This window comes from Penicillium argentinense, assembly GCF_028826775.1.
Source record: "Penicillium argentinense strain IBT 30761 chromosome Unknown utg000005l_segment0_segment0, whole genome shotgun sequence".
NCBI lineage: Eukaryota > Fungi > Ascomycota > Eurotiomycetes > Eurotiales > Aspergillaceae > Penicillium > Penicillium argentinense.
Window position 1 is genome coordinate 2346978 of NW_026622664.1, and position 26885 is coordinate 2373862.

At 50.7% G+C, this 26885-nt stretch overlaps 11 protein-coding genes across 11 annotated transcripts; 5 read left to right on the top strand and 6 right to left on the bottom strand.

Moving 5' to 3' along the window:
- Nucleotides 1–1361: 1361 nt before the first annotated feature.
- On the bottom strand, nt 1362–3518 carry N7532_005672 (mRNA decapping enhancer EDC3; the record flags this gene model as incomplete). The annotated part of the gene is made up of 3 exons (XM_056618166.1): nt 1362–1615; nt 1703–3343; nt 3404–3518. 3 exons carry the CDS (start codon nt 3516–3518, stop codon nt 1362–1364), a joined length of 2010 nt encoding a protein of 669 aa, XP_056474325.1.
- A 395-nt stretch (nt 3519–3913) lies between these two features.
- Nucleotides 3914–6232, bottom strand: N7532_005673 (DEAD/DEAH box helicase; the record flags this gene model as incomplete). Its single annotated transcript, XM_056618167.1, has 3 exons — nt 3914–4724; nt 4783–5201; nt 5261–6232. 3 exons carry the CDS (start codon nt 6230–6232, stop codon nt 3914–3916), a joined length of 2202 nt encoding a protein of 733 aa, XP_056474326.1.
- Nucleotides 6233–7458: 1226 nt separating this feature from the next.
- On the top strand, nt 7459–10164 carry N7532_005674 (uncharacterized protein; the record flags this gene model as incomplete). The annotated part of the gene is made up of 5 exons (XM_056618168.1): nt 7459–7542; nt 7612–7888; nt 7948–8576; nt 8632–8908; nt 8957–10164. 5 exons carry the CDS (start codon nt 7459–7461, stop codon nt 10162–10164), a joined length of 2475 nt encoding a protein of 824 aa, XP_056474327.1.
- Nucleotides 10165–10842: 678 nt separating this feature from the next.
- N7532_005675 (mitofusin) lies at nt 10843–13962 on the bottom strand (the record flags this gene model as incomplete). Its single annotated transcript, XM_056618169.1, has 4 exons — nt 10843–11204; nt 11269–13358; nt 13420–13489; nt 13542–13962. The coding sequence occupies 4 exons, from the start codon at nt 13960–13962 to the stop codon at nt 10843–10845; spliced, it is 2943 nt and encodes a 980-aa protein (XP_056474328.1).
- A 117-nt stretch (nt 13963–14079) lies between these two features.
- On the top strand, nt 14080–15007 carry N7532_005676 (ESCRT-III subunit protein DID4; the record flags this gene model as incomplete). The annotated part of the gene is made up of 5 exons (XM_056618170.1): nt 14080–14085; nt 14148–14362; nt 14432–14492; nt 14556–14816; nt 14879–15007. The coding sequence occupies 5 exons, from the start codon at nt 14080–14082 to the stop codon at nt 15005–15007; spliced, it is 672 nt and encodes a 223-aa protein (XP_056474329.1).
- A 657-nt stretch (nt 15008–15664) lies between these two features.
- N7532_005677 (Protein kinase domain-containing protein) lies at nt 15665–17284 on the bottom strand (the record flags this gene model as incomplete). The annotated part of the gene is made up of 3 exons (XM_056618171.1): nt 15665–16240; nt 16297–16811; nt 16870–17284. The coding sequence occupies 3 exons, from the start codon at nt 17282–17284 to the stop codon at nt 15665–15667; spliced, it is 1506 nt and encodes a 501-aa protein (XP_056474330.1).
- A 1066-nt stretch (nt 17285–18350) lies between these two features.
- N7532_005678 (uncharacterized protein) lies at nt 18351–19432 on the top strand (the record flags this gene model as incomplete). Its single annotated transcript, XM_056618172.1, is given in 3 exon segments — nt 18351–19159; nt 19244–19371; nt 19383–19432. 3 exon segments carry the CDS (start codon nt 18351–18353, stop codon nt 19430–19432), a joined length of 987 nt encoding a protein of 328 aa, XP_056474331.1.
- A 1120-nt stretch (nt 19433–20552) lies between these two features.
- Nucleotides 20553–21738, top strand: N7532_005679 (triose-phosphate isomerase TPI1; the record flags this gene model as incomplete). Its single annotated transcript, XM_056618173.1, has 6 exons — nt 20553–20590; nt 20701–20980; nt 21067–21141; nt 21264–21376; nt 21437–21651; nt 21710–21738. 6 exons carry the CDS (start codon nt 20553–20555, stop codon nt 21736–21738), a joined length of 750 nt encoding a protein of 249 aa, XP_056474332.1.
- A 258-nt stretch (nt 21739–21996) lies between these two features.
- N7532_005680 (mitochondrial distribution and morphology protein 10) lies at nt 21997–23517 on the bottom strand (the record flags this gene model as incomplete). The annotated part of the gene is made up of 2 exons (XM_056618174.1): nt 21997–23363; nt 23421–23517. The coding sequence occupies 2 exons, from the start codon at nt 23515–23517 to the stop codon at nt 21997–21999; spliced, it is 1464 nt and encodes a 487-aa protein (XP_056474333.1).
- A 210-nt stretch (nt 23518–23727) lies between these two features.
- N7532_005681 (ribosome assembly factor MRT4) lies at nt 23728–24588 on the top strand (the record flags this gene model as incomplete). The annotated part of the gene is made up of 2 exons (XM_056618175.1): nt 23728–23921; nt 24045–24588. 2 exons carry the CDS (start codon nt 23728–23730, stop codon nt 24586–24588), a joined length of 738 nt encoding a protein of 245 aa, XP_056474334.1.
- A 773-nt stretch (nt 24589–25361) lies between these two features.
- N7532_005682 (uncharacterized protein) lies at nt 25362–26779 on the bottom strand (the record flags this gene model as incomplete). Its single annotated transcript, XM_056618176.1, has 4 exons — nt 25362–25987; nt 26065–26155; nt 26213–26340; nt 26416–26779. 4 exons carry the CDS (start codon nt 26777–26779, stop codon nt 25362–25364), a joined length of 1209 nt encoding a protein of 402 aa, XP_056474335.1.
- Between the last annotated feature and the right edge of the window lie 106 nt (nt 26780–26885).

Sequence of the window (26885 nt, forward strand, 5' to 3'; positions counted from 1 at the left end):
AAAATTCGATCAAATTTGTGAGCACAATAATATCATTCCAATATGTATGCCCGCACACTCGTCGCACCTTTTACAGCCGCTCGATATCGGTTGTTTTGCGGTGTTAAAGCGCTCGTACACTCGGATGGTTGAAATGAAGATGCGTCTCGGGATCAACCATATCGACAAACTTGATTTCCTCGAGGCATATCCCCTCATTCGAATCGAGGCATTTAAATCAGAGACGGTCAAAAATAGCTTCGCAGCCGCTGGTTTAGTGCCTTTTTCCCCCGATCGGGTACTCTTAAAGCTCAATATTTGCCTTCGAACCCCGACACCCCCGGCGAGCCGGGGTAGCGAATCAAGCCAGAATTTTACACCAAAAACCCCTTTTACCGATAAACAAGTACGTCGGCAAGCTTCAGCACAAAGCTTTACTTCGTACGGGGTCTCGAAGTCCACCAAGCCCATCAGATCGAGCGTTAAACCAGCTTATTAAAGGCTGCCAACTTTCGATGCAGAGCGCTACTTTACTAGCGGAGGAAGTCAAAGGATTACGGGCGGAAAACGAGAAGAAGAAACAAAAACGCACTAGATCTCGCAGGCAGATGCCTTCCACTGAGGGCCTCTCAGTTTTCGAGGCCTCTGCATTAACAATGCAGTCGCAGCAAGCAATTGAACCCGCTCCCCCCACCGGGGATGGAAGGCCTTCGGAGGGTTTACAGCCACCTACGCGGGCCCAGCGAGGATGTGGAATATGTAGGCGCCCGGGACATAGAAGGGAGACATGCCCAGATAGAGCAGCAAGTTAGCTGAATTAGATTAATAGCGTTTTTGTTGAAATAAATGCATTTAAAATTAATAGGTTGCTTAAGGTGCGCGACTGGCTTACATGCGCGGCTCGCTTACCGATTACGTTAGTTAACTAGTTAGTTAGTTAGCTCTCGGTTCCAGCTGAACAACGAAATCCACACCTCGGTTAAAGATACACATGGACAGGTAACTCACGTCTTTGTATTTTCACTTTTTAGAAGTGAGTTCCACTACAAATAGTGCACCATACTAGTAATATGGGGGTATGCTACTACGTAGGGTATTCAAAGCCCTTGAATACTCGCAATAAAGCCGAGATCATAGACGCAGGCACCGCTATACTACAATCTACATGGGTCGAAGCGCTGGGCAGGAGCAGAAAACTGGAACTAAAAGTGTAGATCCCTCGCTAAAGATACATGTGCAGAGATATTCTCCAGCATTCAAAAAAGGGTTGTAGGGGTAGAAACGCCGATAGCACGAAACCTGTGCCTTATGTTTTCCTGACCTCGTAAAAGCGCCGGTGATGGACGATTTCATAATGATACATGGCAAATTGACAGTCAGATTTACTGAGTCGAGGGGTGGTACTGCAGTGGAACCACCCAGCGATTGCCAAAGTCGATTCCGTGTCGACGTCGGGTGCCGTACTTGCGCCATACGATCTGCGGGATGCCAATGTCGGCAACGGTAAGAAGATTCCAGCCGAGAGTGCTACCGGAAGCCAGGGCATTGAGAACACCAGTCTTGGGCGCGCCGAGACACACCAATGACGATGCAGAGATGCACAGCCGATTGCCTTCAACCATTGTCACTTCTCCTGCTTGTTTCGTTGGTTAATCCCAAGGCATGGAGAGAGGAAAATAGAAAGAACCACGTGACGCGGCCTTGAGTGCTAGAAAGTACTTACCATTAGAGGCAGACATGCCGGAGGGGATGTCAACTGACAGTACATCCACGTTGCTTCGGTTCACCCAGGATATCATTTCAAAAGCCACGGCTTGGTCGTCAGTTCGAAGATCATCAAAGGCCAGGTGCATCCCGAACAGAGCATCGATCACTAGATCCGGGGATAACTCAGATGAAGCAAGTCGAGTGGAAAGATCCTCCCATTTAGAGACTCGTCCCCCAATTTTCCGAAATATCTCAAGTTGTTTGCGGCAGTTCTCCAGTAGCTCCGCCTCGTGTTCCAGTCCGAGCACACACACAGTTACACGGTGGCCACGATTGCGCAAATGACGAGCTCCCGAGATAGCCCTGGCCCCAGTGCGGTGATTGCCTGTGAGTATCAAGATGGTGGGCGCTGCGACATCACTGGCTAGAAGGGCAACTGCTGCTTCGGCAATGCCTCGGCCAGCATTCTCTGTAATGATATTCTCGGTCAGGCCAAACTCAGCCACGGCAATTTGCTCAACTTCGAGCGTCTGCAGTGGGCTCACGGTCGGGCAGCTTCGGTTGGTTGTAGTGAGTCGTAGCGAGGCTCCAGACGTGCTGCCAACCATTGGCGACACAGATGACCGGCCTGGCCGAGGGCTGGAAGTGCGGGAGTGACTTAGCTGACCTTGGCTAAGAGTGCTGATCTGTGGCACCATGGGCTGTGCCAGAATCGCGCTGCTCTTGCGAGATGATTGCCCGCGACCGGAAGGTCGTGATGACTCGCGTCCAGTGATGTTTTCACTGCCATGTCTAGTATCGTTGATAGGCTCAACATAATCTCCGGTGTCGCTGTTCTCGGGACTATCGAGAACATTTTCCGTCCAGTGAAGATTCTTGCCGCCGTTGGTTCCTGGCTTTGCTTTCCGGTTGAAACTGACCAGCCGGGCCTCGTCGGCGGTTGTGTCATCGTTTCGAATCTGCTCGAAAACACTCCGCTTGTCAAATTTCGACAGGTTGCTTTGAAAATCAAATTCGGGCAGATCTTGAATATCGGTGGCGTCCTCCGTAGCCCATCCACTGGCGTTTTCGGCATAAGAACGACGCGCGGGCTTCTTCTTCCGAATCTTCGCACCAGGTTGAGAGATATTGGCTTCAGGTGATTCTTGGGTGGCCGGAACGGCCGGTTCGACAAATGCTGTTTGCCGCCAGCCTTTGCTCTTCGGGTTGGTACTTGCCGCGGCGCCGTGTTTTCTCGTAGGTCCGTCATTGTTGCTGCGATCTTTGCGCCTTGGCGTCTGCTTGGTGGAAATCATGCTTTGTGCGACGTGAGCTTCTTCTGATTGGGAGGGGCGCTGGAAGCCACCACTACCCACGTTGAGTGCATAATCAGAAAATGGCTTGGAAAGCGATGCTGCGACGGTTGCCGGTGCTTCTTTGGCAGCTTGCTGGGTTTGAGATTGTGGGATGGCGGGCTTAGCGTAGCTCACGATGGCAGGATCCACAAACGGCTGTTGAGCAGGCGGCTGAGATGAGACAGGTGCAGCTCCAGGGCGATTTTCTTGTGCGTGTGGAGGTTGGGGAGAGACGGTGTCATTCGATTCCAGAGACAGATCGGTTATAGCGCTTGCATCAATAGCATACTCGGGAACGCGTTGGCCGGTCCATAAAAGAGTCACTGAAGGAGGTTTAATCAGGAACATGTCAGGTCATGAACATGTGAGCTTGCTTGACTCACCATTTCGAAGCATCAGACTATGACCGACCACATTAGCAACCTGGCCTTGGAGCTTGGCGCCCGGGGGCGTGTGCAAGCTCACCAGTACATTGTAGCCAATGAACTGCGCGGCCATGGTCACTGATTTCCACTGGGCAGTTGCAGTGACTGGGCGAGAGTGAGAGGGGGAGGCGGTTGCGAGTAGGGAAGATTGGAGAGCTGAAGGTAAGTCGCGGGCGAGGGGTGCTCGAGCACCGTGAAACGAAGTCACGTGTCGATAAAGAGTGTGGGGAGCTATTTGACCCTGGTAAGCCCCGGGCCATTTCCTACTGTTGAGTGCGCGTCTCCGCGACTCGGAGAATTTAGAACCCTTCAGATCTGATTGGCCATTCGCGGTAATTATACTAGTGTTCTTTGGGTAGGAAGTGTATTAAAGGAAATTGATGAGTGACCATCGTTTTAAGCAAATACAAGGGGTATACTCTTCAAACTCCAACAAATCAAGTAATAGGATCCCATTTTCATGTTTACCTAAAGAAAATCCAAGGCAGAGTCTCCCTCGAAATCGTCATCATCGCCGGGGTCTTTGGGCTTGTTGATCTGGTTTATGGACACCAGTTGGTTGTAGAAATCTACCACCTTCGGGTGTACCATGACCTTGCGCGGATCAAACCGAAGAACCTGCAAGCCAGCCTGAGTTGTTGCTCGACTGAGAGCCACATATGCCTGGCCTTTCTCGAAAACGCGGCCGAGATCAACTTTCACTCGCTGCAGGGTCTGGCCTTGAGCCTTGTGGATGGACAGAGCCCAAGCAAGAATCAGCGGCACTTGTGAGCGCTGGGCTTGAACCTCACCATTGGGAAGCTCAATTTTCCAGGTCTCCGGTTGGCAAAGTAGATGTCTCTCTGTGCCGTCAGGCAGTGCAAATCTCACAAGCGGCCACTTCCGTGTAATGGCAATGCCTCCTTCGTTGTGGGCCATGGGTTTCAGTTTTTTCTTGGCCCGCATGGCCGCATCATCGTCGGGGTCAATTTTGCCCGCACCACTGCCAAATTCGTCTTCGTTCTCTCGATAGTAATCGAAGGTGCCCTCGTCCATGAACGCCACCACTCGCCCGATTGACCCGTTGACGAGCGAATCTTCCATGTTTTTGATGAGCATTACTTGAGCTCCTTTCTTGAGGTGTATCAATGGCGGAGCCATGCAATTGGACAGCAGCTTCTCCCGGAATTGAGGATCAGTGACAGTTCCCGAATCTATTGCGTTGAATGGCATCAGTTCACCCGAGAGTCTCTCCATGCGCAAAGAATTAGATTTTTCGACCTCGGCGCGTGTAGGAAACCTAGTAACGAAGGATTATTAGTTTCTGGAACTTCACGTGATTAGGGAAATTTCCATACAGCTCTGTTGCTTCGAGATCATCGTGAAATTCCAATTTGCGAGAGAGTTTTCGGAAGGCCTCAGTTGTCCGTGGACTAATCTTGCCCAGCCTCATCTCATTCAACATTGCCGCGAAATCGGGGTCACGCTGACGGAAAACATGCGTCAAAAGAATGGTATGTTGGATTGTGGTGTTCCAGGCAGCCGCAGAAAACGCAAACCTGGTCTCGCGGTTGGCGCCTTCCGGAACTGGAGGCAATTGGAAGAAGTCGCCAGTAACGACCAGTTGGATGCCTCCAAACGGGCGCCCGTTGTTGCGGATACGTCGAGCTATCTCCTCAAGTTTGTCAAATAGGTCACCATCGACCATTGACACCTCATCAACCACCAGGACTTTTGTTCGCAACCAGCGGTTTCTGGCTTTCTGGTTCCTTTTGATCTGTTAGATGTTAGTTTGGGGGTGGGGGGGTCGTTTATTAGTCTGTGGTGAACACTCACCTTCTTCACCAATTCCGGAACGGCTTCTTTTCCCAGTCCGATTCCAGCAAAACTGTGAAGAGTAACTCCCTCAATATTACAGGCCGCAAGTCCAGTGGACGCGGTCACAGCAACACGATCCGGTTCTCTTCTGTATTTGACCCGTAAACTTTTGATGATTTCTCTCATCAGAACAGACTTTCCGGTACCTGCAGAGCCAGTGAAAAAGAGGCTTTTCCCTTTATCAACAACTGCGTCCAGGACAGCGCGCTGTTCCTCGCTGAGGAAGACAGTAGGAACTTTGGGAGGAATGGAACCAGATTTCGAAGCTGTATCACTCTTTTGACTCTTCTTGGATTCCCGTCTCAGCTCTTTCTGTTCTTCCTTAATAGCGCTGGCACTCTTGTTCCAAAAGTCGGCAGGTTTTGACCGCTTCGGAGTGGCCAAGCTCTTTCTATCCTCAGTCTCCTCTTCCTTGACTCCCTGGAGCCAGGGAAGCGTGCGCGGTTTAGAAGGGGGTTGAAAGTGGGACGGTGGCGAAGATGACCATGGTAATGGGATGCTGCTCGGCGGGGCTGCATATTCTTGGGAGTTCGGAGGCAATTCTGGGTATTTGATATCTGACTGCGGCATGTCTTGCACTGAAACAGACTCGCTGGGTTTCGTCGGCAGGTCGTTGATTTTGGGATAGGGGACCGGCTCTGGCTTCACGGTCGTGCTTGTGGTGGTTGGTGCGACAAAAGGCAATGGTTCATCAAAGTCATCAAAATCGAGGTCATCGTCGAAGTCATTCTCGTCGAAATAGACCCCACTATGGAGGGAGCCCAGCGCAGACTGCCCACTATTGGTCATCTCGATTTTTCGCTTGACACCAGTCGGCTGAGTGGGCGGGAGTTTGGAGGAATTGGCCGAGTTTGCGCGCAGGAGATTGGACTGCAAAGCCTGGGGTTTAGATGTCCCTCCTGGGTGTTCCTTCACGGCTTTCTTGAACATCGCGCCTTCCGCGGAGACCAGCGGTCGAGCCGCCGATGAGTAAGGAGATGACGTGAGTCGTTTGGAGCAAGTAGACGATAATGATCGTAATAGTTCTTTAGTCCGTGCCCCAGACCGAACAGCATGCATAAACAAAAAAACCTTGGTGCGAGAGGGGGCAATGCTCGACGGTGTTGAGATTGATGGTTTTCCCGACGCGCGTGAGACGCGCCGATCCGTTAGCGCGGGCGCTCCAATTCCCCCCGTGACTTAGTAAGCCAATCCAGTTTCCTAAGTTACCCCCGGCAAAACTTGGAAAGGAAATTGATGAATCAATTCGGAGTAGTTTTGCTTCTTTCTCGTCTCATTTATTGTGCATGTAGGTCGCCAGTATTGACCTCTTCGAAGTAAAGGGGTTGATTAAGGTCAACCTCAATCTGCTCTACCCTAGGTTGACACGTACATTGCATAGTTCCCACCTAGGATAAATATAGATCCATGGTGTCAGGCTATACACCACTGATGTATCGGGATCCCGAAGGAAGGCTATGAAACCCTTCAGAGTAGTGCAGTGTATTTGCGAACTGGTTCATAGTGGATTCAATCTGACCTATTAGTTGGACAAAACTCGGGGAATTCTATCATGTTGCTACGCTGCAGTAGGAAGTTGACTGTCAATGGTGAATATGTTAACACTGTGGACGCACTCGGAACTTCGAGGGGCATGTCGCCGCCCCGTTCAAGAAATATATAAGATGGCACCCCACGCTTCCCCGAAATATCTATGGACAGTGCTTACTTTATACGTACATTGATGAGAGCATACCCTAGTGTTAAATCACACATTTATGAATTAGGATATCCTATTCCAGCAAATGATAGAACATGGATTCTTGGATGACTCACAGGATAAATCTAAGCCTTTACCCCCAAACGTGACAATTGGAAAGCCTCCCACTGCTTGTGTTGTCATATCATTCCGAACCGAATTGGTTTATTATAATTCGCGGTGGGTCTAAATGCTTATCAACACGTGATGCATACTTTATCCGCGAGAGCGTCGCGACCCTCACTTGAACGCGAATTGGCACCTGTGATTTTACACCACGCGAGATACCGGGGTGATCGATCTGGAATCCTCGCCGGAAAGAAGGCTGTGAAGAGCTGTGGGCCATGCAGGATGGCGGGGACAACAGTGGGTGAGTCGAAATTTGCTTTCTTCAAAGCGTGCTGTCACAGTGGGCAACATGCTAACCATCGAGACCACAGACAAGGAGCACCCGCTCATGGGCGCAGTCATTTGCTTTACTTCAGTTTCTCCAGAGCAAAGAGTGTGTATTTCGCCACACGATGGCCTCTCTTGAATGTCTTCCAGACTAACGTGCAACTCCACACCCCAGACACGACTGGCCGACTTTGCGAGAGAAATGGGCGCAATTGAACAGCCAGACCTTACTTCGGACGTTACTCATCTCCTAGTTGGAGCGACTGACTCGCCAAAGTACAAGTTTGTCGCACGTGAACGAAATGACGTGCTGGTGCTAAAGCCCGAGTGGATTGAAGCCGTACGGGAATCGTGGATGCAGGGAGAGGATACGGATACTCGAGAACTGGAGGAGAAGTACAAATTCCCAGCTTTCTTTGATCTCACGATCTGTATTACTGGCTTTTCAGACAGTGAGCTGCTCTTCGTTCGAATTCAATTATGGATCAAAAACTAACAGCATCGTGCCTAGTGGCCTTTCGAACTCAGATGCATGACTTGGCCGTAGCGAATGGAGCGGAATTCCGCAAAGACTTGACGAAGAGTGTCACCCATCTTGTCGCGCGTAACGCCGAGGGTGAGAAGTACAAGTTTGCGACACAATGGAACATCAAAGTTGTCACAGTGAAGTGGTTCCACGATTGCATCGAACGCGGAATGATTCTAGACGAAGAAAAATACCATCCCATGTTGCCACTCTCAGAGCAAGGCGTAGGGGCATGGAATATGTCACTTCCAGCTACCAAAGAAAGAGCAAAGGAGAGAACCGGTGATGATGATGGGTCTCTGAATCCGCGGCCAAGGAAAAAGCTTCGCAGAACTGCCAGTACCAAATTGGTGGGCCAAAATGAAAATATATGGGGGGACATTATTGGCATGGGTTTCACAAATACTGAATCTACCGGATCCAAGCATGACCAGTGGAAGGAAAATGATCTGGAAAAGCCGAAGCCACCCGTCATCCAAGCTGCGAAATCGTTTGCAAGCGAGTCGACATTTTCCGAGACAATGCAGAATCTCCAGCAGCCCGAGACTATATCTAAAAGTGATGGTTTCCTTGCCGGCTCTTATTTCTTCATCCATGGCTTTTCTCCTAAACAGGTAAGTACCAGGGCTCGCCAACCATTTATCCCTAATCGTGACTAACTTCAACAAGATTGGAGTTTTGCGAGACCACCTTGGCTACAATGGGGCTCAATGTGTGAATTCTATGAACGAGTTCTCCAGTCCTAGCATCCCAAAAACAGGACAAGGATTGTACATGATAGTCCCTTATCGAACCCCTAGATCGGAAATTCCATCCACAGATGATTTGGCTTTCGAGTGCGAGGTTGTGACAGATATGTGGCTGGAGCGATGCCTTGATACAAAAGCCTTGGTGCCGCCAGAATCTCACGTTGCAAGCACACCCTTCCCCAAGTTTCCTCTGCTAGGTAAGAATCTCTCAGTCAAATGCACGTCTTGTTTCTAAAGTTTATCAGGATTTCCTGGAATGCGAATATGCTCGACTGGCTTCGCGCGGATCGATCTACTTCACCTCTCCAAACTTGTCAATCTGATGGGTGCTACCTACGAGGAGTACCTAACACCCAAGGCGTCTGTTCTGATCTGTAATGACACACAAACTGCAAGTCGTGACAAGCTCCGTCATACAAGTGAATGGGGGGTCCCAGCCGTATCCGCTGATTGGTTTTGGATATCCATTCAATCTGGCCACAAGAAGCCATTTGAGCCGTACCTGATTCGCAGACAAGCCTCTCAACACCCCAGTAGCGTGGAGAAACCTGGTGATGGATTCACACGTGAGAACCGACGGAACTGTTCAAGTGACCAGGAACGAGACGGAAAGTCTAATACATCAGCCGAGTCAACCAACAAGACCAGAATCGCAGAGCGCATTTCCGACAAAAGGGACAAATCACGAATTTTGCCGATTATGGACGATGGATTCGCAAAAGATGAGACGGAAGCTCCACCCAAACCAACAGTCCCCGAATCACGATCTGGGTCACCTTCCAGAACAACAGACCAACCACAGTCAGGAGAAGCTCCCGCAAACAATCCAGATCAGGATAAAGCTGTTTCAGCTGCTGGGCCATCTGCGTTAGATACTGCTTTGAAGGGGCTCCTTCAACAAGCCCAAGCGGCCAAGACCCGTCAGCAGTCGGATAGCTCAACCAATGCCGACGATGGTAGCTACCCTGCCCGACGAAAACGCAAGCCTCTGCTAGGCCGAGCAACATCCCATTCGTCTAGTCGCAAGCTCGAGACAACACGCACAGTGTCCCGTGCAAGTTCCGTCGATACACTGAACGACGATGGCCTCGGCAGTGTAGTCGAGAGTGGAGATCCAACCCGTGAAAATTCTCTATCTCGCACTAACAGCCGTGTTGAACCAAACTTATCATCGATATTCAGCGGTGGGAAATTCGACTTCATGGTCGAGAAGACGCTCGCCCCTGCCGATAACGAAGATGAAGAAAACCAAGAACCGCAAATGACACAACTTGACTATGAGGACCCAGATGCAGCAGCCATGAGAGCGGAATTCTTGCGGGATGCAGGTAAACTAACTGGAAAGGCAAAGAAGCCCGACCATGTAGCTCTGGGAGAAATCAGGGAGTTGGAGGATACTGGCTGGGGGTCTGGACGGAGAACGAGGAAGCAGCCTGTTAAAGAGGATGATTGATATGTTAATTTCTCTGATGTTTGCATTGGTTCACAAGTGTTGCTGGAGAGGCCCTTGCCTTGGAAAAGGAAAGTTGGTATTGCATTGCGAACGGCGCCATTCCGGGCAAAGTTGGGAGGTTTTATGCGGTTCAATTATTCCAGGGTTGGCACAAGAATTGAAGATGAAATCTTGATTCATTGATGCAAATCCATTCATTCGGAATCTACTACCCTAAGGTAGTTCTCATTATGTTTTGATTTGTCCGGACCTACAGTATCACGTAGAGGAGTCTTCTTCAGTTTTCCATTTTACCCGACAACACGAGCAAAATCTCTAATATTCGTGTAGGAAAGGGTGATAAATCGCTTCAGAAGTCAAATTGGGATGGGAATCTTGGGCTAAACTTGGAATGACCTCCGATGCACGCCAGAACACGCCACGTAACGAAAGAGAAAAAGATTCTGAAGAACCGCTGTACCCAGCCGGAAATAGTGAAACCACCGGCGTTGGAAATACGATACAAAGAGAAGGGATATCAGAAAAGAAAGGGGAAAAGGCGAGATAAATGTACACTTTCAGGTTGTTGGAGAGAATGATGGGGTGGGAGAAGCTGGAGAAAAGAAAACCTTGGGGACTCGGTCCTCCGAGAAGATTCCTGCCCGTAGAAACGCGGGCCTTGGAATAGAGAGATAATGCTCATGCCTCGTAAGCACCCATGCCACCAGGAAGCGGGCCGTCAAGGTCAAGATCCTCCACAGAGCGACGGTTCTCGCCACTTTCACGGAAAAGGTTTGCGAAGTACTTAAGAGCAACATCGCTTTCCTGCTTTACCTTGCCGACCTCCTGCTTGCGCCGGGCAAGGTCCTCGATATCTTGAGCCAGACTGGCCTGCAAATTGTTTGCGGGCAGGCGGAGAATACGTCTGACCTCAGAGGAAATTCGGTTGGCATTTGAATGAACATAGTCCATATCAGAAAGAGTTGCTGCGATCTTGTGGGATAAACGTGGAGGCAAAGTCGTAGGGATGGATGACAGCACGTAGGCTGTGGTCAAGATAGCTGTTTCTCAAGTTAGTACAACGTAGTCTTCAAGGAATGTGTAACAAAACTTTAGGAGACTCACCAGCGGCAAAGAGACCAGGAAGGACTAGACGGCGCAAGTTTTTCGGACCGAGGAACTTGACCGCACTGAATGCACTGTCAACCCAGCTAAAGCCACTGAGGGCCCGACCACCCAGCATAGTCACTGCAGTCATGGCAACGCCCGTCCCTGCCATCTTTTCTTGGCGTTCCCAGAGACCTGCGATATCGAAGAAATCCCAGAAGTCGACTTCAGTGTCGACCTGTCGGCCAAAGGTGTGGCGACGACCCCGGCGGAACATAAGATCCGCACGGAAATTGAGAGGGGAGAATTTGTCCTCCCCAACATGCAAAAGTCCAATGTTTTGAATGAAGCCAACCCCCTTAACAGTCTTGTCACGAGCGTAATCCTCACAGCCAGCGACAGCTGCGGAAATCTGATCCAGCATCGCGAGTTTCAAGTCCTCTGCATACTGGAAAACCGCAAAGAGACCAGGGTATTCGACACCAAGGTCAGCTTCAGAGACCCGCGCAATGGTGTTAGACAGAGTGGATCGAGTGTGATTATACACATCCGCGCACGAATCGTCAATAGCTTTGTCCACGCCGTCAGAAAGTTCGCTCTTCTTCTTTTTGCCGTTTTCATAAGCGGGCTCAAGCTCAGCAAGCTCGTCCGTCACCCGCCTGAGCTCCGACTCAGCAACATCACGGTTGACGGTAGCAAGGGAATTGAGATCGGCAAGAAGGTTAAGCAGATAAGTTCGAGCTGGAGCAAGCTTGGACCGAGACCGCTTCTCAAGAACGAATCGCCTGAGAGCCCCTTCCAGTTTTTCAAAATCTTGGATCTTTTCCTTCTCCTTGGCCTTACCTTTGTCCTTACGAGAATTGGGCTTGTCGTCATTGTCATCGTCATCACCGTCATCGTGAGGGTCAGAACTACCACCGTCACCACCTCCACCAGAGCCAGATTGCGAGACAACGACGGGAGGAGCAACAGGAATCGCATTACTCGAAACGAAATGGACCAACTCGGCAGACTCTTTGTATGTGCGAGGGCTGAGTTTGGCCACTTGATCAAGGATCATGCGCTCGCATCGTTGTTTATCACGGATTTGATCAAATCCGTTTACAACCATAAAAATGTAAGCCTTCTCATGCGCGGCGTTGAGAATAAACTCCTTAGCCGAGAGAGTAAAGTGGTTTGCGGCAGAGACCACGAAAACGACGACATCGATCTCTTCCTGTCGAGCAAAAACGGCCGTTGTCTTGAGAGAATCGGAATTGAGACCGGGTGCATCGATCAATGCAATATCGACCACGCCGTTGTTGAGGAGAGACTCGTCAATAGTTCGAACATCCTTGACATAGACTTTGCACTGCATATACTTGGAGTTATCCACAACGATGTTTTCGAGCTCGCTCATCGAATAGACGTCGTATGTGGTTTCATCGTTGCGGTTATACTGGACATTCTTGTGCACAGCATGTACCTCCTCAATACCGTTGTTCTCTCGAGCGTCCAGGACTTCACAGAAAATGCTGGTACAAGGTTGCTGGTCTTCGGGGAGAACCTTCTTGCGAAGAAGAGCGTTGCAAAATGTTGATTTGCCGGCATTCAAATCTCCTGTGATCAAGACTTTGCTCGAAGTATCTTCGATACGGTCTCGTAGGGAAAGTAGGTGCTTAATGCTCTGGTTGATTTTCCCATCCAACAACGAGGCGATCGAACCTTTCTCCAACGAGTGTACCAGCTCCGCCTGCGACAGAGCACCCAGTTTCAGATCCAACTTGAGAATCGAGAATTCCTGAGCGATCTGAGGGGTAATCAATCTGGGCTCAGGTGGTGCACGGCGCTCGGCAGTGGCGCTAGACTCTCCAAGATCATCCCCAGTTGTGGTTGCAGCACGTTTAAGCGACCCAGGACGAGGTGGCGTTGAGGACCTGCTTTCGTTCTGTCCAATATCCGACTGTGCATGGTGTAGCTGGGGGCGTTCTGAGGGGGACAGAGGGTTGTTTTGGGCGTTTTGCACGGAAGGGTAGTGGGCAGGCCACTGGCGGTTCATATCCTGAAGCTCCTTCAAAGTTTCGACTGTCCGAGAGATTGCGCGACCTAGTTTAGTTCGGTTCGAGTTGCTATAGGTGTAGATGTTAGCAGTTGACAGGCTGCTGACCATAGAGAGGGGTTCTAACGTACTAAAGAAGCTGATGCACGTGGTTTGCGACAACTTGTCTCTCGTGATCAGCTGCAGCAGAAGAGGTCAGCCCTGGAATCTCCCAAATAGAACCGCTGTCACACCCTCAACTCGAGTCACTCACTTGCGGGATTCCACTCGCCGGGGCGCGTCGGAGTATGCGCGGGAGTTGGTCTATCTTGCCTCAGCTCTGCGCGCCAAGCTGCACTCGCATCGGTCTCTTGGGTGCTATCGCCAGCAATGCTGCCTCCATATCCGGAATCGTTATTCAGTGAAGACATCAGTGCTGTAGCGCTTTCCGAAGTTGATCCATTGCCCACAGTCATGTATGCTGGCGGGGGTTGAAAAGGACTCATTTCTTCCTCCTCGCCCGGAAAACGGGAAGAGCCAGCCTTCGAGGAGCCCTCACTAGGGAAATATTCCTGACTCATGACGGATAGACACAGCACTGGGCAGCCATCGAAGATTTTCCGAGTGTTTGTTTCCTCGGATAGGGAAGTTTTCCAAGGTGACGTTCGTAGCCTGAAGGAGTTTAGCGCCGGCATGTGACCTGTAACTTACCGCGCTGTAATGCGGCGGTCTCGATTGATGTCACCGTCGTTGTGTAAATAGGCCTCGTCGATTTCCCCCTCTTATCTCCAGACGTACCCCCGCCAGTCACCATGAATGTGCGTTGTTTTGAACCGGCAGCTGGATAACTTTCGTCACCTTCTTACTAATTCAGTCTTAGATCGTCGAATGGGCATTCGGCAAGCGTATGACGCCCGCCGAGCGCCTGCGCAAACACCAACGAGCCCTCGACCGGACACAGCGCGAGCTGGATCGAGAGCGGACCAAACTGGAGAATCAAGAGAAAAAGCTAGTCCAGGATATTAAGAAGAGCGCCAAAAATGGCCAGGTCGGGGCTTGCAAGATTCAGGCTAAGGACCTCGTCCGAACTCGCAGGTAAGTGGCCTATATTCAAGCTTGTACTGCTTCGTCGCGGAAATGACTGACGATATGGCAATACAACAGATATATCCAGAAGTTCTACCAGATGCGCACACAGTTACAGGCGATCTCACTTCGCATCCAGGTATGAAAAGAAACGATATTGCGGCCTCCCTCGCATCCAGCTGCTTACTGTTTTACCCCCCAGACGGTCCGGAGCAACGAGCAGATGATGCAGTCCATGAAAGGTGCAACGAAGCTTCTGGGTGGTATGAACCGACAGATGAATCTTCCAGGACTGCAGCGTATTGCGATGGAATTTGAACGCGAGAACGAGATCATGGATGAACGACAAGAAATGATGGACGATGCTATCGACGAAGCTACTGGGATGGAGGGAGAAGAAGAGGAGGGGGAGGATATTGTCAAGGAAGTGCTGGATGAGATTGGTGTCGATCTGGGCCAGGCGGTTCGTTTCAGTGATAATCGAACACGAGAATATGCATGGGATGCTGACTATTCAAAAAACAGCTGGGCGAGACGCCTTCGGATATCCAGAAAGCACCCGCAGAAGATAATCGGGTTGCGCAGGCTATAGGCGGCGGAGGCCACACGGACGACGATGACCTTCAAGCCAGACTGGATAGTCTTCGACGATGACGACATTATCTTTTTTTTGCTTTCGTATTTTCTGCTTTATTATTAGGATCTGCAAATGGGCTGATTTTTGGCGCAAGCCTTTTCTGATTTCATGTTGCCTCACTTTACTTGGCGTTTCATTCGTCGATTTTGAAGCCACAGCTGCTAGCGACAAACTAGTAATACCCCAGTGGGCTTGAATGCGGCGCAGTTTCAACCCGAAACTTCATTTCATACTCGCTTGGCAACTCTGCCGCAGCTCACATCAAGTTTGACAGAACCAATAGAATAGTGGAGTACTCGTATTGTCTTGAGTCTTGCTCAAGTTCTCCTAGCATTACGGGTTTGCCTACTCTACATAAGACCGCATAAGAGTACCTACTAGTTGTAGGGTATATAAGCACCTTCACCTGGCATTTACGTAAACTCTGACGCCAATTCGGTTGATCCATCCAGGCGTTTCATTTTTATTATAGTCATAGTCTTTCATACTTCAAAAAAGATAAATTTCACCAAAGTGTTCTTTTTGCTTTCTTCACATCTTTTGTAACTAGTCTCGACTGTCAATGAATGAAAACCATCGATACCAGTACTCACACTTTTGAAATCAGCTTCCTTCAGTCTGTCACACGATCTAGCCTATAAAACTTCAGCCATTTGAAACCGACCTCGGGAGCCTTAGACGTGCTCTTTGGAGGGCGACTCTTTCACAGTGTCATCCTTCTTCCAACACTCGTTATAAAATCTTTGTGAAAATGGACGTCTCCAGACCCGATTCGCATACGTCCATTGTCTGAACCAGGGAAAGTTGGATGCTAGCTCGCGCAGCGCTGGTCGATCATATGGGTTCTTAGCTAGCATAGCTTGAAGCACATCCTTGCAGTCTTGGCTAAGGCTCTCATTAAGAGGCAATGGGTCATTCATGATTCTTTTTCTTCTTCTAATGACCCTTGTGACTTCTGACTCGCCAGGTACTTTATACCAATCGAGCAGATTAACGTGCCCGTCTCGCTCAGTGTCCCATGGCCAATAACCGTGAAGAATCCCATAGATGATTACACCAAGCTTCCACATCGCCCATTTGCGCAAGTCATCTGAGTATCGAACGCGCTTTTTAAACCATCCGACATGAGCCAAAGACTCGGCAAGTTCAGGCGCCATTTGGTACTCCTGAAAAGGAAGGTAGCTCCACGGAGCTATATAATCCTCCTCTTCGAATCCAAACGCGCAATTTGCCACGTCAAATATTGTAACCTATAAAATAGCACAGTTAGCCTTTGAACCTGCGGTGATATTCTGGACTCACTTACACTCAGATCCTGACCAACGACGAAGTTGAGAACGGAAATGTCATTGTGGTAGAGATTCATGTCTGCCAATTCTAACATCCCTTGTAGGAGATGCGAAGCAACCTTACAGGCTTCCATCTCATCTAGAAGGGGTGTATGATCCAGATTTATCAAATACTGCCCCTGGAATGGTTTAAATATCGCACCGGAGGGATAGGAGTTTGGGTCCATATCCGGGGTAATGTCGACGCAGGAGGACATGACAATGGCCTGGTACTGGTCATGGACATAGACAGAATCGAGAGTAGGAAACCTGTCACTTGTGGTTAATAAAAAGAGAATGAATGCCTCGACGGGGATATAATGCAGCTCTTCAGACTTCTCGTGAAGCAAGACCATGCCGGGACTGTAGCGATCATCCATGCGGTCCGCAAGTAAAGTGTTATGCCGTTCTGCCTTGACAGCAACGTACTTTAAGGCTCTAGGGTCAGAGCCTTCTTCGCCGCGCTCCTGGGCGACGAACACCGTACCGAAAGCTATTGCATGTTAGTGGCTCCATCCAGGAAGCAAAGTGGGAAAAAGATGATGACTTACTGCCTGACCCAGCAACACCAAATACCTGAAAATGGACCTTTGTAACTTCGGGGCACATAGACTGCAACCGATCCGCCGCAGTTTCTCCACGGAACGTGGGGTCAATACGATGTATCAGGACGGGGTCTTCATTTTGTTGAAAGGCCAATTCATCGGATCGGCCACCTTGGTACCCCTCAAAGACCACGTGCTCACATCGCGAGACTGGCTTGTCACCTCTGGCAATAAAGGCGTTTTCCATACGATACCGCAACGTAAGATGAAGATGCCAGTGTTTCTGAGCGAGCGGGTCTGCAGGATCTAGCAATCGATTGACAAGCATGGGAAACGACTCCGCCCACACATCAGCAGGCGGAGAACCTGGAGGAGGTCCCAGTGTGGAGGAGCCTGCAGGACTTGCAGGTCCGGCAGACATGGTTGGTTAGAATTTGGTGTTAGGACACCTGGAGATTTGAATGGGATTGGCGTTTATAGGCAATGGATATGATGCTGTGCAATTCGGATTGTAATTACCTGTGTGACTCGAGAACATTCGAGGTCTAATGAGCTGCTTAAATAGAAGAGGCTCGGAAGAAGACTCGAGCATAATGGTCTTCCCTCGATTGCAGTACAAAGAAGACTTGTCAAAAATGAGATTTAATGTCAGTTTTATACACACAAAGCGTGAGACAGAACAAAGGCAGGCTGTTTGCTTCGAAATGACTTTCAGCAAAACCATGCCATTCACGGTAGAGAACAATGGAACAATGTTGTTTCGGGGATGTGCCGGTGTGACGAGGCAGCTCCATTCCAGCCCCCCTGTTTCGTTGCCAAATAGGAAGGCAACCGCAGAGCCTCATCAAATGAACTCCCGGCTGGAGCTCCCACTGCATCAGAGGATGCGGCTGTCAGAATTCGCCCATTATTGGCCCGGGGCAGCCAAGTCTGAGTCTAAATGACTGTGCCAATAAGGCAGACTCAAAATGGTGTAATTTGGCAGCTACCCTGTGACAAGGCGCACCGGGGTGAGCCGGGCGTAGTCCACGCGACGGGCGAGAACGGGCTAATGTGATCAGACCGAGACGGATTCTAGAAAGACACTATAGAAACGACCCGTGCCCGCGGCTGATCGCATGGGATAGGTGAGCTCGTCCCCCTCGGCGGCCTTAACCTCGAACCTCCGACACCCGGGTTCGAATGTTGTTGAATGTGGGGCCAAAAGATGCGTGTTCCCGCACGGCGCTTCAAGTTGTACAGTAAGCTCGCCGAGCCTCATCCTCCACCCGCCAATCACCACCCCTCGCCCTCTCGCCAGACCTGTTGTAAAATGGAGCCTCTTCACCCGGGCATCGGTATCGAATACGAGTTGGAGGTGAGAGACCGAAGTATAAGACGACCGGGTCGTGGTAGTGGTTTTCTCTCATCACCAGTTTATTTCCTCTTCTGACAGCCTGCGACCGATATATGTGCCTTGCGGTAGTCTCATCTCTCCTACTAGAACCATGACGACATTCCATCTTGAGAACGATAATGCTGTTGGCGGCCAAGAAAAATTCGTCGCTTCTGGATTACCAACTCCATCAACCCAGGTCTCGCCTCAGATTCGTGGCAGCGTCCCCGTGGACACCGCCAATGAGACCCAAGCAACTCCGAACCCGACAGCATCCGAGCCAATGCTCAGCGCCGTGGTATATGAAGGCTACCAATTCTTCAAAGCAGACCCGACGACGGGGCAAAAGGCAACATGGAATCGGGTGGAGCGCACCCAGATGCACCTCTCGCAGGGCGAGTTCTACAAGATGGTCCAAAAACGGGCGAACAAGGTCTCAGCTGTACAGCAGTATCAAAACCTGTCCGACACCCGCCGTGCTCATGTGAACCAGTTGATCCATGAGCAGCGGCGGAATGACCCCTCGGTGGAATGGAGCTGTGTCTATGCAAAGGAACGCGACAGACCATCGAAGGCCCGCAACGCCCATCGGGATGATTATGAGACCGTCTCGATGGACATCATCTTAATGAAACGACCCATAAAAACCAAGTCATATCCAAGGACACCTATGGGAGATCTGGTGGAACTTGATATGCCCTTCCGGAATGATCATAATAGCACATCAGCAATGATGATGCCACCGGGGAATCCGGCAACAAAGCCATTCATGCCGGGTCAAGTGATTGGCCCCGGCTATGTGGTTCAGGGTCCCCTCCCACGACCGGTGTCAGTAACGTCGCCTTTTACCAGACTTGACCTGGGGCATCCTGCCGCGGAAGATCAATTTATAGGCATGGGTGGGCACACGGCACTTGAAAAGTAAGTGCAGATACTGGAAAACGAGCCGAACCTGCGTGGTGATTTTGACAATGGCTAACATGTGGCCTGGCATAGTGAAAACAGAAATATGGAGCACGATGCGGGTTGGTCTTCTGAAGAAGTCGATAGCGAGGACGACGACGAGTCCATGATATTTGACCAATCCCCATCTAGGATGAGCTCTGAAACAGCGCATCCTGACAATATGGATTGTGAGTGTCAGCAAACACCACAACCATCTGCACAATCCACTCCGCGGCAACGCTCGTGTAGTCCTGCTCGCCGAGAACCTGGACTTGGATCTCATTTTCACCGCAAGTCGAAGAGCCGTAATATGGAGCGCAGATTGGATAGGTATCACCCCCTCCGCTACTACTATATGGATATGATGGCCGCAAAGAACGGCTTCCCTGTCAAAAGAGCACGGGGTCTGGGGATGGGCGCAGATCCTAATAGAATGTGGGAGAAGAAGTATCGAATCCACAGGATCGATGATGAAGAACTACGAAGCCGTTTGCTTGATTGTGAAGCTCGTATTGAGCACTGGGAAAGGGCCTTTGAGAACCAAACTCGAATACTACAGAAGACGATGGAGGATTCTCATCAGCTTCGACGCTGTAGATCCTTCTGGGATTTCTCCTCGATGCGCCATTGCGGGTGTGATTGCCCCAAGACTAGTGGCATGGGAAATAATGACTAATTAGTGCTACCCTGACTCCATCTCGTGTTTTTCTTTTCCGGTTTTTAATTTGTCTCCCATTACTTATCTTCTCCATTCGTTATGCATTCTGACCTTGGTGTTTTGTGTTTATCGATATGAAACATTCATTTGGCATGAAAAGAAAGAAAACACGAAAACTATTTCGCATCGAATTGAGGTATCAACACCTTCAGAGATAAATAAGCGGTTATCTTGTGCTTCCTAGGGCCCCTATCCATAATACTGTCCTTCGAGGTTATTTGGTCATAATGTTACATCGAATTTACAAAGAAACGAACATGCCGGATGCTTCCCAATCTAGGTCCATACAGTATAGTTACTTCTACATCCATGTTATAGTCATTATGTGTAGACTAGGTCACACTCTGAGCCAATGGGTAGGATAGTACATAGACGAACGCTACATCCCGGCGAGAGATGCAAGCTGATGTAGCTCTTGCAGATACCCCATGCCATGGTTTTAAGCTTAAGGTGGGCCACGATAACTACTTCCAAACATCCGGTTAACGTCATAACTTTCATGCCTGGTATCTCAGGCGCCAATGCCGATCCTCGGGACGAAGTGCCCCTCCATTTCCTTTACCCGCCCAACTCTCCTCTTCTCTCCAACTCATTCATTCTCATTCTTCTTCTTTCTCAGCTTCAAAAACATACCCTTCACAATCCAACATCATGCCTCGCCAATTCTTCGTCGGTGGTAACTTCAAGATGTAGGTCTACCCTTTATCCCTACTACCCCGCGCTCAACGCGCTGCCCCTCCATACCTACCTATCCGTGCATTACCCAACCTTCAAGACAGCACGATTGACCAGTACCCAGGAACGGTGTTCGCCAGAGCATCACCGACATCGTGAAGAACCTCAACTCCGCCAAGCTCGACTCGACTACCGAGGTTGTCATCTCTCCTCCCGCCCTGTACCTCACCCTCACCCGCGAGCTGGCCGACCCCAAGATCGGCGTTGCCGCCCAGAACGTCTTCGACAAGCCCAACGGTGCTTTCACCGGTGAGATCAGCGTCGAGCAGCTGAAGGACACTAGCATCAACTGGGCCGTCATTGGCCACAGCGAACGTCGTGTCATTCTCAAGGAGTCCGACGAGGTACGTACTTTCTACAGCTAGTACACCGGCGGCCCGAAACGGCAGCCCCGAATCTGGGAAACAGACGGCTAATACTCAGATAACAGTTCATTGCCCGCAAGGTCAAGGCCGCCGTTGATGGCGGCGTCTCAGTTATCTTCTGCATTGGTGAGACTCTCGAGGTACGTCATTTCACCTTCGCTCGGTTACCCGTTTTTCGTCTCGGGTCCCGGTGTGGGTCATCGGGATGGGACCTGCATGAAAGACTCTCCGCTAACACCCGACCTCTTTGTCATAACAATAGGAGCGTGAGGCCAACAAGACTATCGAGGTCGTTACCCGTCAGCTCAATGCCGCCGCAAAGGAGCTGAGCAAGGAGCAGTGGGCTAAGGTTGTCATCGCCTACGAGCCCGTCTGGTAAGCTTCTACTCCTTTCATATACTACATTCTTGAACCTAGACACTAATTCCATTCTAGGGCCATTGGCACCGGCAAGGTTGCCACCACCGAGCAGGCCCAGGAGGTCCACGCCGCTATCCGCAAATGGCTCGGTGAGACCATCTCCGCCCAGGCCGCGGATGATGTCCGTGTCATCTATGGTGGCTCCGTTAGCGAGAAGAACTGCCGTGAGCTCGCTACGCAGCCCGACGTTGACGGTTTCCTTGTTGGTGGTGCCAGCTTGAAGCCTGCCTGTAAGTTCCAGCCAATTGATCCGAGTCGATTTATACGTGGTGCTAACTATACATACAGTCGTCGATATCATCAACGCCCGCATCTGAGCAAGTTATTGAGGAACGCAACCGTAATACCAGATAGTTGGGTTAAAATATTTGAACGTGATATGTTTTCATGAAAATATATGTACAATGTGAGACCGCGAATATTTCCGGCTTGCGGCATATTAAGATATCGAATGATGAGACTTGGACAAATTTAGCAGCTCCAAATATAAATGCGTATGGCATGCATATAGAATGCAAAACAAAGGGTATCAGCAGCACAAATGTGCCCATGCATCCACATACCCTAGGGTAGTATCATGATGAATACATGACCGAAACTCCAACCCCACGCCAGTATGAGGGTGCGCCACCTCCACTCTGCGTCGACCCACTCCCCGAAGCAGTGGAGGACAGACTCGGAGACAGCGAGAAGGATCCCGGGCCCAACCCGACACCTGCACTCACCAGGAGCTCTTTGACTCGACCTTCCCATAGTAGACGTACATTCCAAGATTGGTCTATGCGGAGCTTGATCACGGAATCATTGGCTTCACTGTCATCTGTCTCTGAGCCCGTAACAGGCTCGGGATGAACCGGGTCAGAGGGGAGTGGAGGGGTCGGCGGCGGGGAACCGGGCAACGAGGCAGAGAAATCGTGCAGGCGCATTTTCCGCCGAGCCCATTCAAGATCGTCGTTCGCGGGGGAGGTGGATTTCTTGGCCCTCCGCCAGAGTTCACAGCCGGCAACCATTTCGCTCTCCCAACTGTAGACATTGAAGCCAAACCGCGAACTGAATGCGAGATTCGGTGAGGCACGGAGGGAATATGTCGTGGACAAAGAGCCAGTGATAGGGGTGAGAGTGAGCGTCAAGGTATAGGGAAATGTGGATATAGGTGTGGGAGGTGTAGATGTAGATGAAGGCGAAGGCACTTCGGTCGCTGCCGGGAGTGTGCTGAATCGCAGTCCTGTTGACATTCCGATGAGTGAAGATACTGGTGAGTAGTATGCTTCTGCTCCGGCGGATAGAAGTGACAATCGAGGCGGCGCATCATCGCGGGTAACACGAGGATCAGGACCAAAATTCCAGAGACCACGCCAGCCAAAAAGTGCGTTATCAGTACTGAATAGATACTCGTTGCAGTATTTGCCCGTGTCATGAGATAATTGAGCGAGCATTGATGCCTGCGGTGCGGAATTTGATAAAGGCGGTCCTCGGGTCGAGCAAACCGCAAGGGACAGTTGTGTGGTTGGGGACATCCTGCGCAGGAATAGTGCATACAACGTGGTTGGCGACGGAAGTTGAAGCGAGGCATGCAAAAGAGTTGCTTTCCGTTGTGCAGCCTCATCTACCGTTTGTTCATCGTCCTTGCGCGTGGGAAACTTGGATGCGGGCCCGTTCTTCAGGCCGGGAATGCCGACTCCATTTAAAAGCGAGTCCCAGCCCCATGACTGCACGGGGGCTATCGGCGGATATACTTGACGGTAACCCGGAGAGATCTTTCGAAGAGGTATCAACGCGCTCCGACTCGGCGTGTTGTGAAGAGGGACAGTACTGAAGAGGTACGATACGGAGCCATCGAGCAAGCCCACCGTGCCTAGCGTGTAGCTGGTTGCGAAATGAGGAGTTGAGAGTGAAGAAACACGAACTCGCAATCTTTCCGGAGTAGAAAAGTCCAGGATCGCTGTTTGAATACGTTAGTATCAAGCCTATGGCGGATCCCTGAAGTCGAGTCACTCACACTGTGCGGTGGTGGTGAGCGATAGGTATGAGTTGTCGCGGTTCCAGTTGGTGGCCTCCGCAAAGGCGAGCTGGATGTAGTCCATGAAATCCAGCATTGTGCCTTGTCGGCCCTCACCCTGCTGGTCGTCGCAGAACGGGTTTCGTCCGGGCGCAAGCGCGACCTTCAGCTGCTTGCCCCATCGGGGCTAGTGGGGTCGGATAAGCGCGGCACAACTGTTGATCCGGTTATCAACGAAAAAAATGCCAATGCCACATTCGAGGCCCTCCGTTGTCTACAAACCACGCTTTAATTCCGCCATTCCACAATGCCTCGTTCAAAGCGCGCGCGCGTCGTCCATGAGTCGAAGACGGCCAAGAAGGACCACAAGGAGCAGACCCGCCGGCTCTACGCCAACATCCGGGAATGTGTGGAGGAATATGATCACCTGTTCGTCTTTGCGGTGGACAACATGCGAAACACCTACTTGAAGGATGTACGCTCTGAGTTTGCTGACAGCCGGTATGTGTTTCAAATATGCCATTAGTTGTGTCGTTGATTTCATAATCTACGGCCAACAAAATCATTACCCATCATATCTGTCTATTCGTTCCATATTAAACTTACTAACTTTCGTATCTTTAGCCTGTTTTTTGGTAAGACCAAGGTCATGGCAAAGGCTCTGGGAAGCAACCCCGAGACTGAGGCTGCGCCTAATCTGCACAAACTCACTCCTTATCTCACCGGTGCTGTTGGCTTGCTCTTCACCTCCCGATCCGCCGAGTCTGTGATTCAATATTTCGAAAACTTCCGCCCTTCAGACTTTGCCCGTGCTGGAACCGAGGCCACCCGCTCTTTCTCTATCCCCAACGGCCTGGTGTACTCCCGAGCTGGCGAAATTCCCACTAGCGACGACGAGCCTATCAGCCACACCATTGAGCCTGCACTGCGCAAACTCGGCGTCCCCACTCGCCTGGTCAAGGGCAAGGTTATGCTCGAGTTGACCGATGATCAGGAGGGCTACCTGGTCTGTCGCGAGGGTGATACTCTGGACTCCCGCCAGACTACCCTCATGAAAATGTTTGGTGTCACTTCCTCGGAGTTCAAGGTCGACCTGAAGGCCCAGTGGTCGCGGAATACCAATGAGGTGAAGATTCTCGAACAGGGCGATATGGAGGTGGATGCATAAATGCCGATATCCCCGGCCCCTTTTTCTCTCTCTGTTATTTGACCTCTGCGTGGTCAACTGAAAAAGATTATCTGTGGGCATCTTTCTGGAGTTTTTGGGTAGGCGCTTTCTTTCTTGAAATATATTGAATACCTTTTCCCCACAAAAATTTCCCTGGAAGATTGTGACTTCCAATTCATGTGCCTATGACAATGGATACCAGGTTGGATAAAAAACAATACCTAAGACCAATCCAAGCGTATAGAGAAAAGTTCAAGTCTCCTCATCGCCTTAAGTACCACAGAGGGTGATTTTCAGCTACAAGTACTATGTATGTAACAAAATTTGATGCTTGCTTTTTGGTCCTTACGGTGCATCAGATTTATGTAATTTCATGGCCCGTTATGGCGATATTTCGGTTCATTTAGATTTCGACGGAAAATCCCCGCTTGAGTAAAGTACAAATCCTGCCCTGCCTATAGAAACCGAACCAGTCCCAGTTGAACATACATGAAAAAAATTGCAAACCCTTAACGATAAAAAAGCAAACCTGAAGAAACCTGGGGGGCAGGGAAATGAAATAAACGAAGCATAAAAGCAGGGGATAAAAAACGCCGTGTGATATGGACTTTGGTAACGAGGTCCTCGGATTCGACGTGTGCGCTGCTCATCTAACCCCCTTTACCTTCGGAAGAAAGAGATAAGATAAAGAAATGAAGAATATCCACTAGGATACCTGAGATGACACGGAGCAGAAATAGAAGGTAAAATCCATGGGGGCTAAGAGAGCGCATTTAGTCATATCGTCTTTTGGTGCGAGGATCATGGCGGTCGTCGTCGTCACGGTAACGACGCTTGGGACGTCCATACTCCTCCCGACCATCGTATCGGTTACGTTCGCGGTCACGGTCGCGGTAGCGGTCGCCGTTAAGGTCGGACATATGGTCACGGTCACGGTAGCGGTCGCCGTCGCGGTCACCGCGGTCACGGTCACGATCAGCGTAGCTATCGCGGGGGCGTACAGGCTCTCGGTTGCTACCAGTGATACGGTCGACGCGGCCCCCGCCACCGCGGCCACCACCAGGACCAGAGGGAGCATTGGGCGGTGGCTGTCCACCATATCGACCATGGCCGACACCACCACGAGGCGCATAACGATCACTACCACCACGGCCGCCGCGGTCACCACGGCCACCTCCTCGGAAACCTCTGTATCCTCCTCCGCGAAATCCGCCATATCCACCAGGGCCGGATGGCGCGTTGAAGCCCATGCGTGTGTTCTGTTCCTGGGTGTAACCGCGTCCACCAAGACCACCACCCAGACGTTGAGGTAGCCAGCCTCTGGTGGTCAGGCCGCGCTGGACGTCCACCTTGACGGGTCGACCCTTGATCTTCCATTGATCGGCGACCTTGTAAGCCTCTGTTGTAGCGAACTGTGTTAGCAATGCGTTTTCTTTGAATTTGTGAATGCAAATAGAGTAGACCGGTGAGTGATACCTTTCATTTGCTGCTCGGTCTCGAACTCGAGGAAGGCGTAGCCCTGGTGAGGCTTCTTCGCATTCTCCTTTGTCGACTTCACCAGGCGAATCTGAAGATTAAAGTGTTAGCTGATAGCGGTGATATGTGGGCAGTCGAGTGGACTTACTCGCTCAATTCGGCCAAAGCGGCTGAAAACCTCCTCCAGGTCGCGTTCGTTGGCCTCATAACTGATGCGCGAAACGAAAAGGGTCCTGTAGGGATCACTGCGAACCTCGGGATCATTGCGGGGGTCGTCTGTAGAAGCGAAGGGAGGCACCAGTTAAAAGGTGGTCAAACTTGAGATGGGAGGGCAGTTAGTGATATACGTACAGTTCTCAATGCCTTCTTTCAGTTTCTGCTCGTTGGCTTCTTTCTTCTCGCGTCTCAGGCGCTTGTTGCGCTCGTCCGTGGTCTCAACCAAGTTGAAGGGAATTTCATTCCCATTGGCGATGTCCTCTCTGACCTGTGCTAGGAACTGAGCCGTAGCGGAAATGTTGCTGTGCACGCCGACCTGTCTCTCGGGGTTGGTGCCGACGGGGCCGAGGTATTTGATGATGGGACGTGGGGCGAAATACGGATCCAGTTGCTGGTGCAACCATCGTTCGGCCATTTTATCTTTATCTTCAGTTCGGCCACGGGCACGATGGGGGTGATGTGGCGGGCGTCCCTCGTCGTCGCGGCGTTCTGGCGGCATTTCGAGAGGCCGCAGCTTTGCTTGGATGTGGAGAACTCGCGGATTCACCGCCTCACGTGATGCAAGAAATTGTCCTCGCAGCTGACATCCGGTCCAGACGAGCGCG